The 13821-nt window shown below is 38.5% G+C and overlaps 2 protein-coding genes across 2 annotated transcripts; one reads left to right on the top strand and one right to left on the bottom strand.

The window, feature by feature from the left end:
* Positions 1–316: 316 nt before the first annotated feature.
* LOC144628515 (CMP-sialic acid transporter-like) lies at positions 317–4402 on the bottom strand. The gene is made up of 3 exons (XM_078486632.1): positions 4116–4402; positions 2076–2425; positions 317–1300 (listed from the first exon to the last, which is right to left on the bottom strand). The coding sequence occupies exons 1-3, from the start codon at positions 4270–4272 to the stop codon at positions 677–679; spliced, it is 1131 nt and encodes a 376-aa protein (XP_078342758.1). The 5' UTR covers positions 4273–4402; the 3' UTR covers positions 317–676.
* LOC144628522 (UDP-galactose translocator-like) lies at positions 4397–13305 on the top strand. Its single transcript, XM_078486637.1, has 4 exons — positions 4397–4485; positions 8068–8402; positions 11221–11479; positions 12350–13305. Exons 1-4 carry the CDS (start codon positions 4476–4478, stop codon positions 12781–12783), a joined length of 1038 nt encoding a protein of 345 aa, XP_078342763.1. The 5' UTR covers positions 4397–4475; the 3' UTR covers positions 12784–13305.
* The last annotated feature ends 516 nt before the right edge of the window (positions 13306–13821 follow it).

The following is a 13821-nucleotide window of genomic DNA, read 5'->3' as shown; positions in this document are numbered from 1 at the left end:
ACCGGTAAGCATGATTTAAAAACACTGAATAAATTATTGTAATAATTTGTAAAGTTGATAAAATTTATTCTGAAACTCAGACTGTATTATGTTTTACTTAGTACACTTGTACTTAAAATTTTGAACTTAATTGAATTAAGTTATATCTACTCCATAAAATTTGTCTTATTTATATAACTAATTATTGATAAAGCTTTTGCTTATATTATATTTAAAAAAAATAAAAAAAATAAAAAAAATAACAAACATCAAATACTTAAAATTTTGAAATAAAACTCCTGATCAAGCAGATAATGATGTTAAATTATCTAATGTGTTGTTCCAGAAAAATCCATACCCCTCCCACAGAAGGTTTTTTGGTTTAAATTTCCCCACCCCCCTGGAAATTCTAGTTAAGCCCCATACTTGGAACAGCTTGTTCCAATTATTAATTTTTGACCAACTGTACTAAACTCTATGGCAAGCTACATGTACATGTAATTCTATCTTGCTACTGTTCGAAATACCCATGGCAAGCAAAATTTGAGACTTTCTTGCATAAAGGGCAAGCTGGAATTAATTTTTTCAAGCCCTAGAGTATAAATTTATTTTAATCTTTAATTTTCTTTGCACCCTGTTATTGGTGTAACATGTAATGCTACTATAACAGAACTTGTCTTGAAAAAAAAAAACACAACTAACTGTACAATAACACTGCAACAATCACAGACAAAGCACCCACAACAAATAAAACACTTGGCACAAAATCAAAAACATACACAGACACAATACTGGAAAGAACAATGGCACAAGATGTCGCAAATCCTTTAGTTATACATGAAGCATACTTCAAAATCAATGAAACAATAATACCCCCAGCAGACGCAAACAGAACAACCAGGCAAACTACAAAGTCATATCCATGAAAAAATCCCATTTGAGAAATTTCAACTCCATCTTGGTAAATGACTCCTATTAAACCTAAAAACATTCCAAAGGTGTACAATTGTGCATTTGAGATCCAAAACGAAGTCCTGCGCTGTTTCTTGAAGATTTTCTCCATGTAAACACCTGCAAAGCCTGACACCAAGGAGGCTGCGAGAACAGAGGCCAAACCAAGAGGCATAGATTGTTCTTTTTTCACAGGGTTGTTACTGTTTGTGAGTAGATCGCTGGTCACTGCGGTGTGTGAGTCAATTTGAACCATAGTTACTCCAACAGATAAGAGGATCAAGGAAACCCATTTTATTCTTGTTAGCTGTTTGTTAAGTAAAGCAATGGAGAAGATTGCTGCAGTGAGGATTTTCAGCTGGTTGGTGATCTGAAAAGACAAAAAAAAGAACACATTGTTAAGTGAGAAGTGATGACCCATGTATAAATGAAAAAGTGGTTAATATTTCAGTGAGAAATAATGAGCCACAAAACATAAAAAAATTGCTAAGGGTAAAATTGGCCTATTTTAGTGTTGTAGCTGACAGGAACTACACCCTGCCTGTACATGTAGAAGCAACTACATGTATACCCAGTTAATTTTAATTTTAGTTGGAGTGACCCTGTAGTGTGTTAAGTTCTATAAATTATCCATACCTCCTCCAAAGAAGGGAATTGTCCTATCTTCAGTTTGTAATAAATGTATGGATGAATAAGAGCTTGTATGGATTTGAAATAAATTGAGAAAAATAACTCTTACTACCACTGAATAGCTTTACCTGGCCTCACTTTTTTGTCTTTCTAGTGCTTCAGAAAGCCGTACGTGCAAAGTGACAGACCGTTGAAACAGAAATCTCGCATATGGCTTTCTAATGCACTAGAAAGACAAAAAAGGCGACACTAGGTAGGGTTTTAAGTTTTATTGTAGCTTTTTAATGGTAGTAAGAGATTTTCTTCTCAACTTTATATTTCAAATCCATACAAGCTCTTACAGTACAATGTACACCTGCATACAAACTGTCATGGTACGCTTTGGTTACCTGTGATGGCACAGTGAATTTAAATGTACAAAGCCAATGGATTGATGACTAGCAGATTGAAAAGAAAAAGGAAATAATAAAAAAAAAAAATTGAGAAACACAAATCATACTAAATTAATCACATACCTGAAATGTTGTTGATTCAAGATGTGTCATTGCAATATAAACAAGATTATTCTGTATAACATATAACACAGACGGTACAGAGAGCTTGATGGTAGCCATTGGATCTCTGAGTAAATTGTCAACGAGAAATGAAACAAATTCTTTGAGATTTCCATGCTGAAAAAATATTACTGCCAATGTCACCAAGAGTTTCACAGCTTCTGCCAGGAACACAGCCGTGGATGAGAAGTACATTTTGTTTGGTCTTGTTCTTGAGTAGCGGAGTAGTGAGAAATAACATGTTGCTTGAAGTGTCAGGACAACAAAAATTATGGTCCTAAACAATGCAGAAGAAGTAAATGGTGTAGTTTCTGAAACAGGATGAAAGCATATTTTATTATTAATAACAGCTGGGTAAAGGTACATGTAACAAATCCAATCCCAATTGATGAATGCATTGGTAAATGCACTGGCCAACAGTTAGCGTGTTTGTGTGTTTTGTTGGCCAGTGTGTTGAATTGTTTTGGCTGACAATGTTGGCAGATGCATTCACCAAAAAGTAGAGGTACATGTATAGAATGGTCCTTGAAATATAATGAGTCTCGGCATCTCAGCCTTGCAAACTAGTATATCTCAGAATCTCAAGCTCACCAAAAGTAGAGCAGGGATGTCGCTAAGGGCCGGCTGCCGGCTAATTTAACCGGCTGAGATAGAACTTAAATCCGGCTGAAATTTCACATGAAAACAAAGGCTTGGGTAAACTTTTAGAGCTGCCAAGGCCAAAAAAGCCAGCTGGGCTTGTTGCTAAGCCGGCTTAGTGTTTTCTTAGCTACATCCCTGGTAGAGCTGGTCAATTTGAGTTTCCGAGTCTCACAACAATGATTGTCAAAAATTAAACAACGGCAAAACAAAGAAAATCACGATAAACTACTCAGCATTGTGATCACTACTGTGAAATATGCAGGCTTGGGAAACAAATGCTCATAAATTGTCATTCAATTTATCTAGAAATAATTTTTAGTATGAGACATAAAGCAGACAGGGAGCTACAGAGTGCTGTAAAAAAATCCCGCTCAGATTTTTTAAATCACAGCATCTTGGAACTCTTGGATTTTAAACAAGGGTCTCAGGGTCTCCGCATCTCAGCAAATCTCAGATAATTATTATTACCATTCTACACCCCTACAAGTTGTTGGGATTGGCTTGGCATTTATTGATAACAGCCCTCAGAGCCAGTTCACCTGAGGGATGCCAAGGCAAATGCAAATGCAAGAGCAAAATACAAGCAAAAACTATTTTCTTGCACCTGGTTTGCACTTGCATTTGCGCCTACTTCACATGTGAACACTGCTTATGCAAAAATTATAATGAAAATGCAACACAAGCCATTGATGTGTGACTTGTCCACCATCCTGGAAAAAAGACCTCAACTTTGTCTGCATATCTGACATATCTTGCATTTGTGTTCTACCTGTGAACATTGCTTGCATTTGCACTTTGAGTCACACAGGTGAACCAAGCTTTAATGTGCTATTTCAACACAAGAGAATTTTTGAACACAATGGTTTTGATTTTCATGTAGATAGCATAAATCTAATAAGAAGGTTTTGTGAATGGAACTGACTATGAAATTTGTTATTTTGCATCCCTTGCCATTTACCTGCTTCTCGGAGTATTGACTTACGACTGAGCAAACGTACAATAAGTCATAAACGCGTAAGTGAAAGATTGCGAAAAAAAAATGTAAAAGTATTAAGTATATCAGTCAATTCTAGCCGTGCCTATGTATCTCATCATGTTGCTAATCAAGAGGTTCGTACTTTGTTTTCAAGGGAAAACATTGCCAATTTGGAATGACATTTGGCATTTGGAACGACCTAAAGACATTTTTCTTAGTTGTAAACTTAAGTCGTCAAAAATTTATAGTTTTAATCACAAGACCGTCTAACATTATTTTGTATTGTACTGTCAAAATATTGGTTACCTCTTGAAACAACTGATGCGACGATATGTAAGAAGATTATTCCTAAAGCCCAAAGAAAGCTGATATTCTAAACATACCTTTCTCATTTTCTTGGACATGATATCGCGGTTTTTGCGTCGGGGAGGAAAGATTTGCGAAGGAAGAGCCTTGCTCGGTTATGCTTCCCTCCCATTTCCGGTTCGGATTGTAATTCATTGACAACGTTGTACTTGAAGATGAACCAAGATTATTCATGCCTTCACTTGACACATTAAACGAGCTATTACTGTGAACTATTAACGCAATATAAACGACGAAATGAGTGCCTCCTCTTAGCTCAATATTTGCAGGATATTTCTTATTTTGCTCGTCATTGCGAATTGCAGGCGCCGTCTAGCCCAGCGGTATTTCGTGAAAACATATTTCCCGGCATTCATCACTTGCTGTATCTTTTCAAGATGGCGGCCGGTAAGTTCGTGTAAATAGAGAGTTCTTTGTATTGAAATTTTTGTAAATTCCCCTGATATTTTCCTCTTTTCTGGATTTGTATTGAAAACCAACCGTTGTTTTGGTCGTTTAAATTAGTTTGACGTATTTTTAATTTGTTGAACGAGGTTGATATCCAATTTTTATCGCGCCGGCAAAATACCGGCGTCACTATTTGTACGCCCGTCCGATACACGAATACACGGACGCGTTTGGGTGATATGGGAATTTCCCTTCCACATTTTCAATGTTTCTTTGAAAATGCAACAACCTCCGTTAACTTGTCGTTTTTAGTGTTAGCAGCCTTGAGCGCCTCCATGTAAACATGCATAGCTTCATGTAAAATAATTAGAATGCCGGTCACCTCGCCACCAAGCAATCTCGCCACCAACCAACTCGCCACCAAGCGAAGTCACCTCGGCTCATGGATTAAAGAACGAGGAATACACCAGTTTTGGTGGCGAGTTGGTTGGTGGCGAGATTCCCTGGTGGCGAGGTGACCGGATACCAATAATTATCAGAAAATTGTGGTCGTGAACAAAACAATGGGCCATTCCATTTAATATCCGCATCCCCCCTATTGAGGGTTTTTGGTCTCAACCCCCTCGGAAATTTCATTTGAAGACCCCTTCAGATTTCTGTGATCAAAGTGCCGACACATACCCCCCTTCAGAAAAACAAAAAGATCAAAGGCTCCAACGTGGCAACCCCCTCGGAAATAACTGCCGGATACCCCCCCCTTCCCCTAGGATTTCCTTAACCCTCAATAGGGGGGGTGCGGATATTAAATGGAATGGCCCAATGACCCACCGTCCATGCAGGCCTGCTGTGAATGTCACAATTTTTTTTACTTTTCTCATGGCCTCACGCCAAGCCAAGACTCTCAGAGTTTTTAGGGGAAATCATCCTGAAATGAAATGTTACAGTACCGCCTGGAATCATATGCACATCAGCCGCGGGATTCCCGAGGTGGACGCGCGGGTAGTGCACGCGGTTTGCCCGTGCGTCCACCTCGGGAGGAACGAACGAAGCACGAGACGAAACCGAGACGAAACCGAGGGAATCACGCGTTCTTCAAAGCCGCGTCTTCGTGCTTTTAATTGCCTTTGTTAGCTTTATTGTTGCTCTTCATTGTTAGGTTTTTGACACCGTCACCCAAGAGATTTGATCGGAAATCACAACAAACAAAAGAGAACGCTGGTTCGTCCAAAAATCAGCGGAATAACCCGGAATAACATTTTGATCCCGCCGCCTGCGAAAAACGTGCGACATTGAAGAGAACGTTTTTAATATTTGCCTAAACATCGAAATATCACAGGATTATTTCTTGCCCTGTTTCAAATGTACTATAAACCGCAGCTACAAACTGACTTGACGAGTTTTAAATCGAAAATCCATCGAAAGTTGTTTGCTGTGCATGTTTACGCTTCGATTAATTTCATTCAAGATTTGCATAGTTAAACATATGTTGACGCGTACTTATCCTCGCGTTGTCTTATTTATTCTGTTTTTTATCAGACAAGTAAATATTATTTCGCCTGCTTGCACTCAAATTCATTTTATTACCGGTTTTCTTGTCCCTTTGCAATTTTTTGAATCAGAGACTGCCGGACCGGCACAACCAGTTGAATTTTTGCATATTCATTCGACCAACATATTTTAGGTAGTTTTCCGCACGATGTCACAAAAGTTTTACAATCAAAAATAAAAAAAGATCAAACCCTAAGAAGGAAAATTATCGGCACAAGATATGAGATTTTAAAAAATACAAAATCTAAACGTGCAACGCAAGCGCTCGTTCATTCACGTGGCGTTGCTTGACACTTCTCAGAAATCGATCAACTTTGCTCAGCTTTTTCTGAAACGGTCAGGTAATTACAAGATGTAGATGGGTTACAGATCGAAGGAAGAACTATCGGGAAGTTGTTGCAGAAAACACAATTTGTCAATTGCCGAAAAGCTGGGAAATGACAAGTTTATTCATCGAGTTGTTTACCAGCATACCGAATGTCTGGAAAGGCAAGACAGGATTCATGTTCTTTGTAGTTGTTTCCGACTACCATCGAGCCGAAAATTACGAACCCAACGTCAAATTTAGAACTGACCGAAAATAGCTATTCTGATCGGCGCGAATTAATTCTTATCGGCAAAAATCTAGTTGAACGGCAAATGAACTTTTGGTGGGGAAGCCGACAATTGTCGGCATTTGTCGCTCGAAAGAGAACACATTCCCCGCAAATAAATGTCATTGATTTCTTAATCTTCTGTGAAACTTTTATTCGATCTTAATAAACGCTCGCCTTGTTAAGTAACAGACTTTAAATACGTTCGTTTTCATAACTAGACATTGCAAGAAAACATGACAAGCGTGACCTTTGCGACCTTTATTTACACACGGGCGTCGATCTGTCAGATCATTTGAAGATAAGAAATCCTTGGCGCGGCTGCAAAAAGATTTTCGCTTCCTTCATTTTCGGATGAATAAATCGAGAGAAGTGCTTTTACAGGCCTCATTAATTTCGATTTTTACATTCACGTTTTGCATTTTTGATAAAATTAATTCTTTCGCGAAGCGACAAGTTTCGACTCAAAAGCTTCTCATGCTAGCACGCACGGAACATTCAATACGAACCCGTGAAGATCTTGAAGTTCAACAAAATTTACCGGTAATCCCATAAAAACTGTTTGAAAGAAATTTGCATTTCGTTGCTAAATACGGTGTAAGCAAGTTGTAAATGTGAGAAAAAATCCATTGAAACGAAAACAATAAAAACAACAATAGCCGACAGATCCTTTTGTGTCGGCCTTTCGTCCATTTGACCGAAATGAATTTCTGACCTCGGTTTTCATTCGTGAACCGCGCGGGTTTCGTTCGTGAACCGCGCGGTTTCGTCTCGTTCCTCCCGCGTGCAATACACGCGTTCTGACCTCGAGCTTCACGCGTGCCAATGTGCATATGATTCCAGGCGGTACTGTACCTTGTTGAATGAAAAAATGGAACATTAATGGGAATGCTAGTGCCATATAGTGATAAAATAATAAAGCAGGACACTACACTATAACATTTTGTACCGTTCTATCTGATTCGTACTTGACTTTTCTGCCTAGTTCCTATAGACACTTTTTTCATATTATGTTGGCCTAAGTACATGATTTGCCTACATGTTTGGTACAATAACCAAGATGTGCCCTATAGACACCTGGGCTGTAACGACTGCTCCCAATAAAAAAGGATTTGTTTTATCTTCATTGGGAAAAAATGGAATCTCACTACTTTTTGTTGAATCTCCAGATTTTCCTTAATGGTGGATTGGCGCATCTAATCCATCGACAATCCCAATCACAACAATAAACTACCCAAATGGACATCCTTTATATATTTTGAAAAAATACCTTGACTTGTTTTGTGTTGTCGGTACCTTTTCAGACCTTCATGTCATTCCAGATCAAAATAATATCATCATTATTTATTCTTGTAATTTCTTTTAAGGATTTCTACCATAGGGTTAACTAACAATTTTCATTACTTTCTTCTTTTTCTTATTACAATGTACAATGCAATAGGTGGCCAGCTGGGCATCAAGGCATGGAGTCTTATAATCTTGACAGTTCAGAATGCGTCACTCATTCTAACAATGCGATATACACGGACACTTCCAGGAGACATGTACTTTGCCAGTACTGCGGTGATGATAACAGAGATTGTTAAAATGTTTGCGTCAATGGCAATTTTACTGGGAGACAAACGCAGTGTAACTGAGTGGTTAAAGTTCTTATACTCTGTCTCTTTTGCTCATCCTCTTGACATGGCCAAGATGCTAGTACCTGCTTGTATTTATACTGTTCAAAACAATCTGCTGTATGTAGCTGTTTCTAACCTGGATGCTGCAACGTATCAGGTACATTCATGATTGTATATCATTTTGTATAAAAAAAAGTAGCAATGGTATATTGCAATTCCCGCGTTTTGATTGGTTAACAGGCAATGGTATTTGACAGGCTTTGTATGTGTCTTGAAAACCCTTGAATTTCAGGAGTTCGATTTCAAGGCCTTGAAAATACTTGAAATTGGTTTTTCGGTCCTTGAAAGTCCTTGGTTCAAGTTTTTTTATTGAATGTCAAAAGGCTTCAAGGCAATGAGAAGACCGCCAAAACAGGCAATTTTTTTAGTTCTTCAGCAAGCACCTCAATGGCACAACAGACTGGAAATCGTTGATTTGGGGTAAAGTTCATGAAAAAAAGTCCTTGAAATTTCCAAGAAGGGTCCTGGAAAGTCCTTGAAAAGTTCTTGAATTTTTGGCTGAAAAAGTGTACGAACCCTGTATGAGCTCATATACCATTGGCCACAAATATGGCAGCAAAAACGCGTCAACGAAACAACTGGGGAGCTCAAATATTGCAATTCTTTGGGCGTTTTTAATAAAACAATAATTATTCCACGTGCGCTTGTTGGATATAGGATCGTTATAGCCAACTCGGCGCTAAGTGCCTTGTTGGCTATCTACTGTCTCATATCGAACACACGCTTGTGGAATAATTGTTAAATATAATCATATTTCCAAACACCAAGAAGAGAGTCGAAAATATGACATGCAGCAGACTACCGTAAATGATCTAATAAATGTCGCTCTCAAATAAACACCTTGTATGTAATAAACGCCTCCCCTGAAATGTTAAGTTTGTATTAGACGCCGCTCTCTTACATGTATAAACACCCCGTGTCTAATAGACGCCCCCTCAAAGAGTCACCTCAAAAACCAAGGAAATGCTCCATAGAATAAAATCACGCAATAAAGTTAGTTTCTTGCTTGACTCTGACATCGAAGAGACCATCTACGCCAACATGGTTGACCCCGATGACGATGAAAACGTCCACATCAAACTATGAACATCATCTGTAGGCTTTGCATTAGCGCAGAATAGATTGCTCTGCTACCCAAAAACTCTGTTTTGTATCCTACTCCACTAGCAAACTACGCAAGCCATCCTATTTGATTTGTTGACGTTGTTACTGTTAATTTGAAATAAACGCCTCTCTCTAATAAATGCCTTATATCTATTTAAGGCCTCCCCTAGGACCCCAAAAATTTAATAGACGCCCGGGTGTTTATTAGATCATTTATGGTATTGGGGACAAACTTCCAGGTATTTGGAAATGTGATGGAACACTATTTTGGGGTGGGGGGAGGGGGGGCCCAGGGGGGTACTCCGACTTGTAAATGGCGGGGATGATCGAATGAAGGCAAAACTCAGGACCCAAAAAAAATCCCTAAGTCTTCCGACATTACCCAAAAAAATCCCTGGACCAAAAATAACCCCTAAAAAAATACCTTGTCAAATATTATCCCTAAATTGCCAGGAGGGGCAATAACGCTCGTGTTTGGTATTCATCATACCATAAATACCCCAAGGCCGAGCCAAAGCACTTTATTTTGTTTTAGATACCCTAAAAGATTCCCTTTTTGAATCAAGTCACCCAAAAAAATACTTGCCAAATCTTCTTACCCAAAAAAATCCCAGAATCGAAAATTTCAAACCCAAAAAAATCCTTTGATCATCTCTGTCATTGACAAGCCGGAGTACCCCCCCCCCCCCCCCACCCCCCCCATTACAAAGTGTGAGGTAGCAAGGAGTGTGAGCCATTCCATTTAGCCTAAATAGCACTCCGGTTAGCCTGTCGTTAGCTTAGGTAGGTTGCAGTTAGCCTTCTTATTGGGATTAAGGATTTCTACCATGCATGCCTCGCTACCTCACGTATTTGTTACACTCCATTTAGGGTATTTGTTGGATCTTCTCAAGTTTTACTAAAAAAGGAGTATAAACGGCGAGATAAAAGTTAATCATAAAAATCTAGATGCTTATTTAGATCAGATATCCAAACCACTGTCATGTTGTGGTTCAGACTTTGTTTTAACTTAATGTCAAATTATTAATAAGTCACTTCAATCAAAGGCTAAAAATCAAAAGAACTTTGCAAATGAAACAGGGGAACCTGCTTTAACAATATTAATTTCCATCACACTTTAAAAGTGTTTTTATCAGCATTCAATTCCACCATACTGTCCTACCTGTATAACTTGTTTACTGCCCCCCACCACCAGCAAAATATTTTGTAAGTGTTTGCCGCCGATACTCTTGTCCCAGGCAACCACTCTTTCTCAAAGTGATTTATTACATGTAAGGACACAGATTATAATTTTTTATTTCATTAAGTTATTGTTAACCCATTCCTAACAAAAAACGGAATGCACAGACTGCATACCAGCATCGAAATTGGAAATGTATAAAACAGCATTGGCAAACTCCATTTATAGTAAATCATTATTTAAGGTTAATTATTGTGGTAATTAACTTTATGCCAACCTTGCATCCACTACAGTTAAAAAATGTTGGCACATGTCATAATTGATCACTTTCTGGTATCAGGGCTTGAGACTGATGTTTCTGCTAGCTAGCCTATTGGCTTGTGACAACTTTGTTTTCACTAGCCAAAACCAATCTTCTACTAGCCAGAATTCTTAAGCTAACTTATGTTTGGCCAGAGGCATTTTGCTGTCTTCACTGGCTCTGTTTTTATTATCTTAAGGGTTAATTTTTGGTTACTATTTGGTAATTTCGGCTTGTCTACAGGCTTTGATAATATTATATGGCTTCCGTTTGTCTAGAGCCCTGTCAGGTATTGAATTACTATTATTACTTGATTGTTTCCTTCTATAGGTGTCTTATCAGTTGAAGATTCTGACGACAGCTCTCTTCTCTGTTGCGATGTTAAAGAAGTCGATCAGCAAGGTTCAGTGGCTGTCTTTGTTCATGCTGTTTGTTGGTGTCTCTGTTGTTCAGCTACAGCCTGTTGATGGTCCTGTGCCACAGAGTCCTGAGGAGAGCCTCCCAACACAGAAAACTTTGTCACAAACCCAGAATCCTTGGTTGGGTCTTGCTGCTGTTGTTGCCTCAAGTATTTGCTCTGGATTTGCAGGTTAGTGGAAATTTTGAATGATTTGTTCCCATTTTTACATGTAGGATCAACCCTTACAAACGTGTGCTTACATGTACAAATTACATGATTGTAGTACTTTCCCTGGCAGATCATCAAATGAAAAGTAATTTGAAGTGGGTAGAATGCACAGACATTTGCCAGCATGTGGCTCACTGACAAAAATGCTATGGGTGTTTACTACCAAAGAAACGAAGAATCCAAAAATGGATTTTTTGTCATGGCAAACCCCGTAAACAATGCTCATACAGAACTTAAATATTAGTACACACTTGTTTTTTTTTTTTTTTTTGAATGTCCTAGCCAAAATCATTTCTGTCATTACTCAAAAGCCTTCAAAAGAAATCACACATCAAAAATCTTCTATCCTAGCTTGAAGCACAATGTGCCAAGAACCAAGAATGTATCTGAAAGCGAATTACTCTGTGAAAAAAAAAACCCTGCATCCAGTTTAAAGTGACGCTTCACACTAACCACCTTTTATAATGAGTCATTTTTACTGTACATGTTAGTAGAAATACATGTAAACAGTTGAAAACGTACCATTATGTCAATGTTTACAAGAAGGGAACCTGTAGTTTTACAGCAAAGATGGCTGCCCCGCAGGCCAATGCACTTTTTCCGAATCCTTTCTTAAAGAAACCCACAGATTACGAATCCTAAAAATGTGGGTTTAGAACTATACTGACTATAACTTTACTGAGAGCCTTTACTGTTGTACCCTGCTCCTCTTTTCACTCTCACCAATTTATTAAACTGTATGATGCAAAGGGCTGCTAGTACTGTGATACAAGAGTTTAAAATTGCACTGTTCAGCATAAAATAATATGACTGTTGCTTTTCATCATCCAGGTGTATACTTTGAAAAGACACTCAAGGGTACTCACACGCCACTCTGGGGTAGGAATTTCCAGCTTGCCGTATTTGGCATCATTATTGGCACAGTTGGCATGTACGTAAATGACGCCGACAGGATTAAAGAAAAAGGCATTCTATTTGGTTACCACAAACTAGTTTGGCTCATTATTGGCATGCAAGCATTTGGAGGGCTGTTGGTGGGCGTGGTGGTGAAGTACGCAGACAACATCCTAAAGGGATTTGCAGCAGCAGTATCGATCGTAGTTTCCTGTGTTGCATCTGTTTATTTATTTGAGTTTAAACTTAGTGTACCTTTTGTATCTGGGGCTGGTTTGGTCATGCTTGCAACATATTTGTATGGAATGGCTCAAAAACCAGTTCCTCAAGAAAGTTTGTTAAATGGTACCAATAAGACAAAGGCAGAATGACAAAGAGAGGTTAGAGCATGTAACATGTGACGAACCTAAAACATTGTCATAGTGATATATTATATGAGACATAATTATGGTATATGTCAACTGCAGGTTAATGATGAATTGAATGATCCACGCAGTGTGTAAGCAGTTGTTTTTTTTTTAGCCTGAAAATTTTTTCAAGGCTACAACTGGATTTGAATCCATGGCTTCCGCTATACCGCTGCGTTGCTCCCAACGTGTAAACAATTCATAGCTCAGTTGGTACATGTAGAGCAACATGCCAGCATCACGGAGGTCATGGGTTCAAATCCTGTTGTAGCCTTGAAATGTTCTTCAGGCTAAAAAAATGCAATTGCTTTATTGTAAATAATTGCTTACTCACTGCAAGGATCACATCATTCATTTCACTAACATAGTGTAAAATATATAATAAACACATCTTATGGAACCAGATATTACACTATTAAAAAAAAGTTACTTTTAGACAAAGAAATGATGTGTTTTATTTGGCTGGAGCAATAAATATTATTTAACTTAAGTTTTAGAGCATTTTCAATTGAGTGTCGTCCAACAGTAACCCGGCAGTGGCTCATCGCTGGCCGGCGGGGACGGCCGTGGTTCCCTGATTGGCGGGTGGCCTTACCTGCGTAGTGAACGCAAACCAAAGCACGCAACTTTCGACACTCAAGTGAAAACCGCTCTAAGCCAAAGTTTGCTTTGGTTTCTCTTTCTATTTGTACCCTTATAAGTGATTGGTTTAAAAATCACACTCCAATTTCTGAACCATCATAAAAACAAAACCAATCATGACTTGCTTGCCCAATAACTTGCTGCACAGCACTCAATAATAACGGCCAATAACAGACAATGTCTGGTCAAGATGACAATTTCTCTAGACAAAGTTTTGGTTTGCCGGCCATTAAAGAAATTCCAGCCAAAACAGTAAAGAAATAACGGCCAGTCAATGGACAATGTCTCCAGGGTCAAGATGACAATTCTCGACAAAAAAGGTGCGGATTTTGATCAGTCATGTACATGGCTTTTAAAATG

The sequence above is a fragment of the Oculina patagonica genome, chromosome 10 (assembly GCF_052425735.1).
Source record: "Oculina patagonica isolate OP01 chromosome 10, crgOcupat, whole genome shotgun sequence".
NCBI classification, from domain to species: Eukaryota; Metazoa; Cnidaria; class Anthozoa; order Scleractinia; family Oculinidae; genus Oculina; species Oculina patagonica.
The sequence above is the reverse complement of the archived record's forward strand: the minus strand, read 5'-3'. Positions and strand labels throughout refer to the sequence as shown.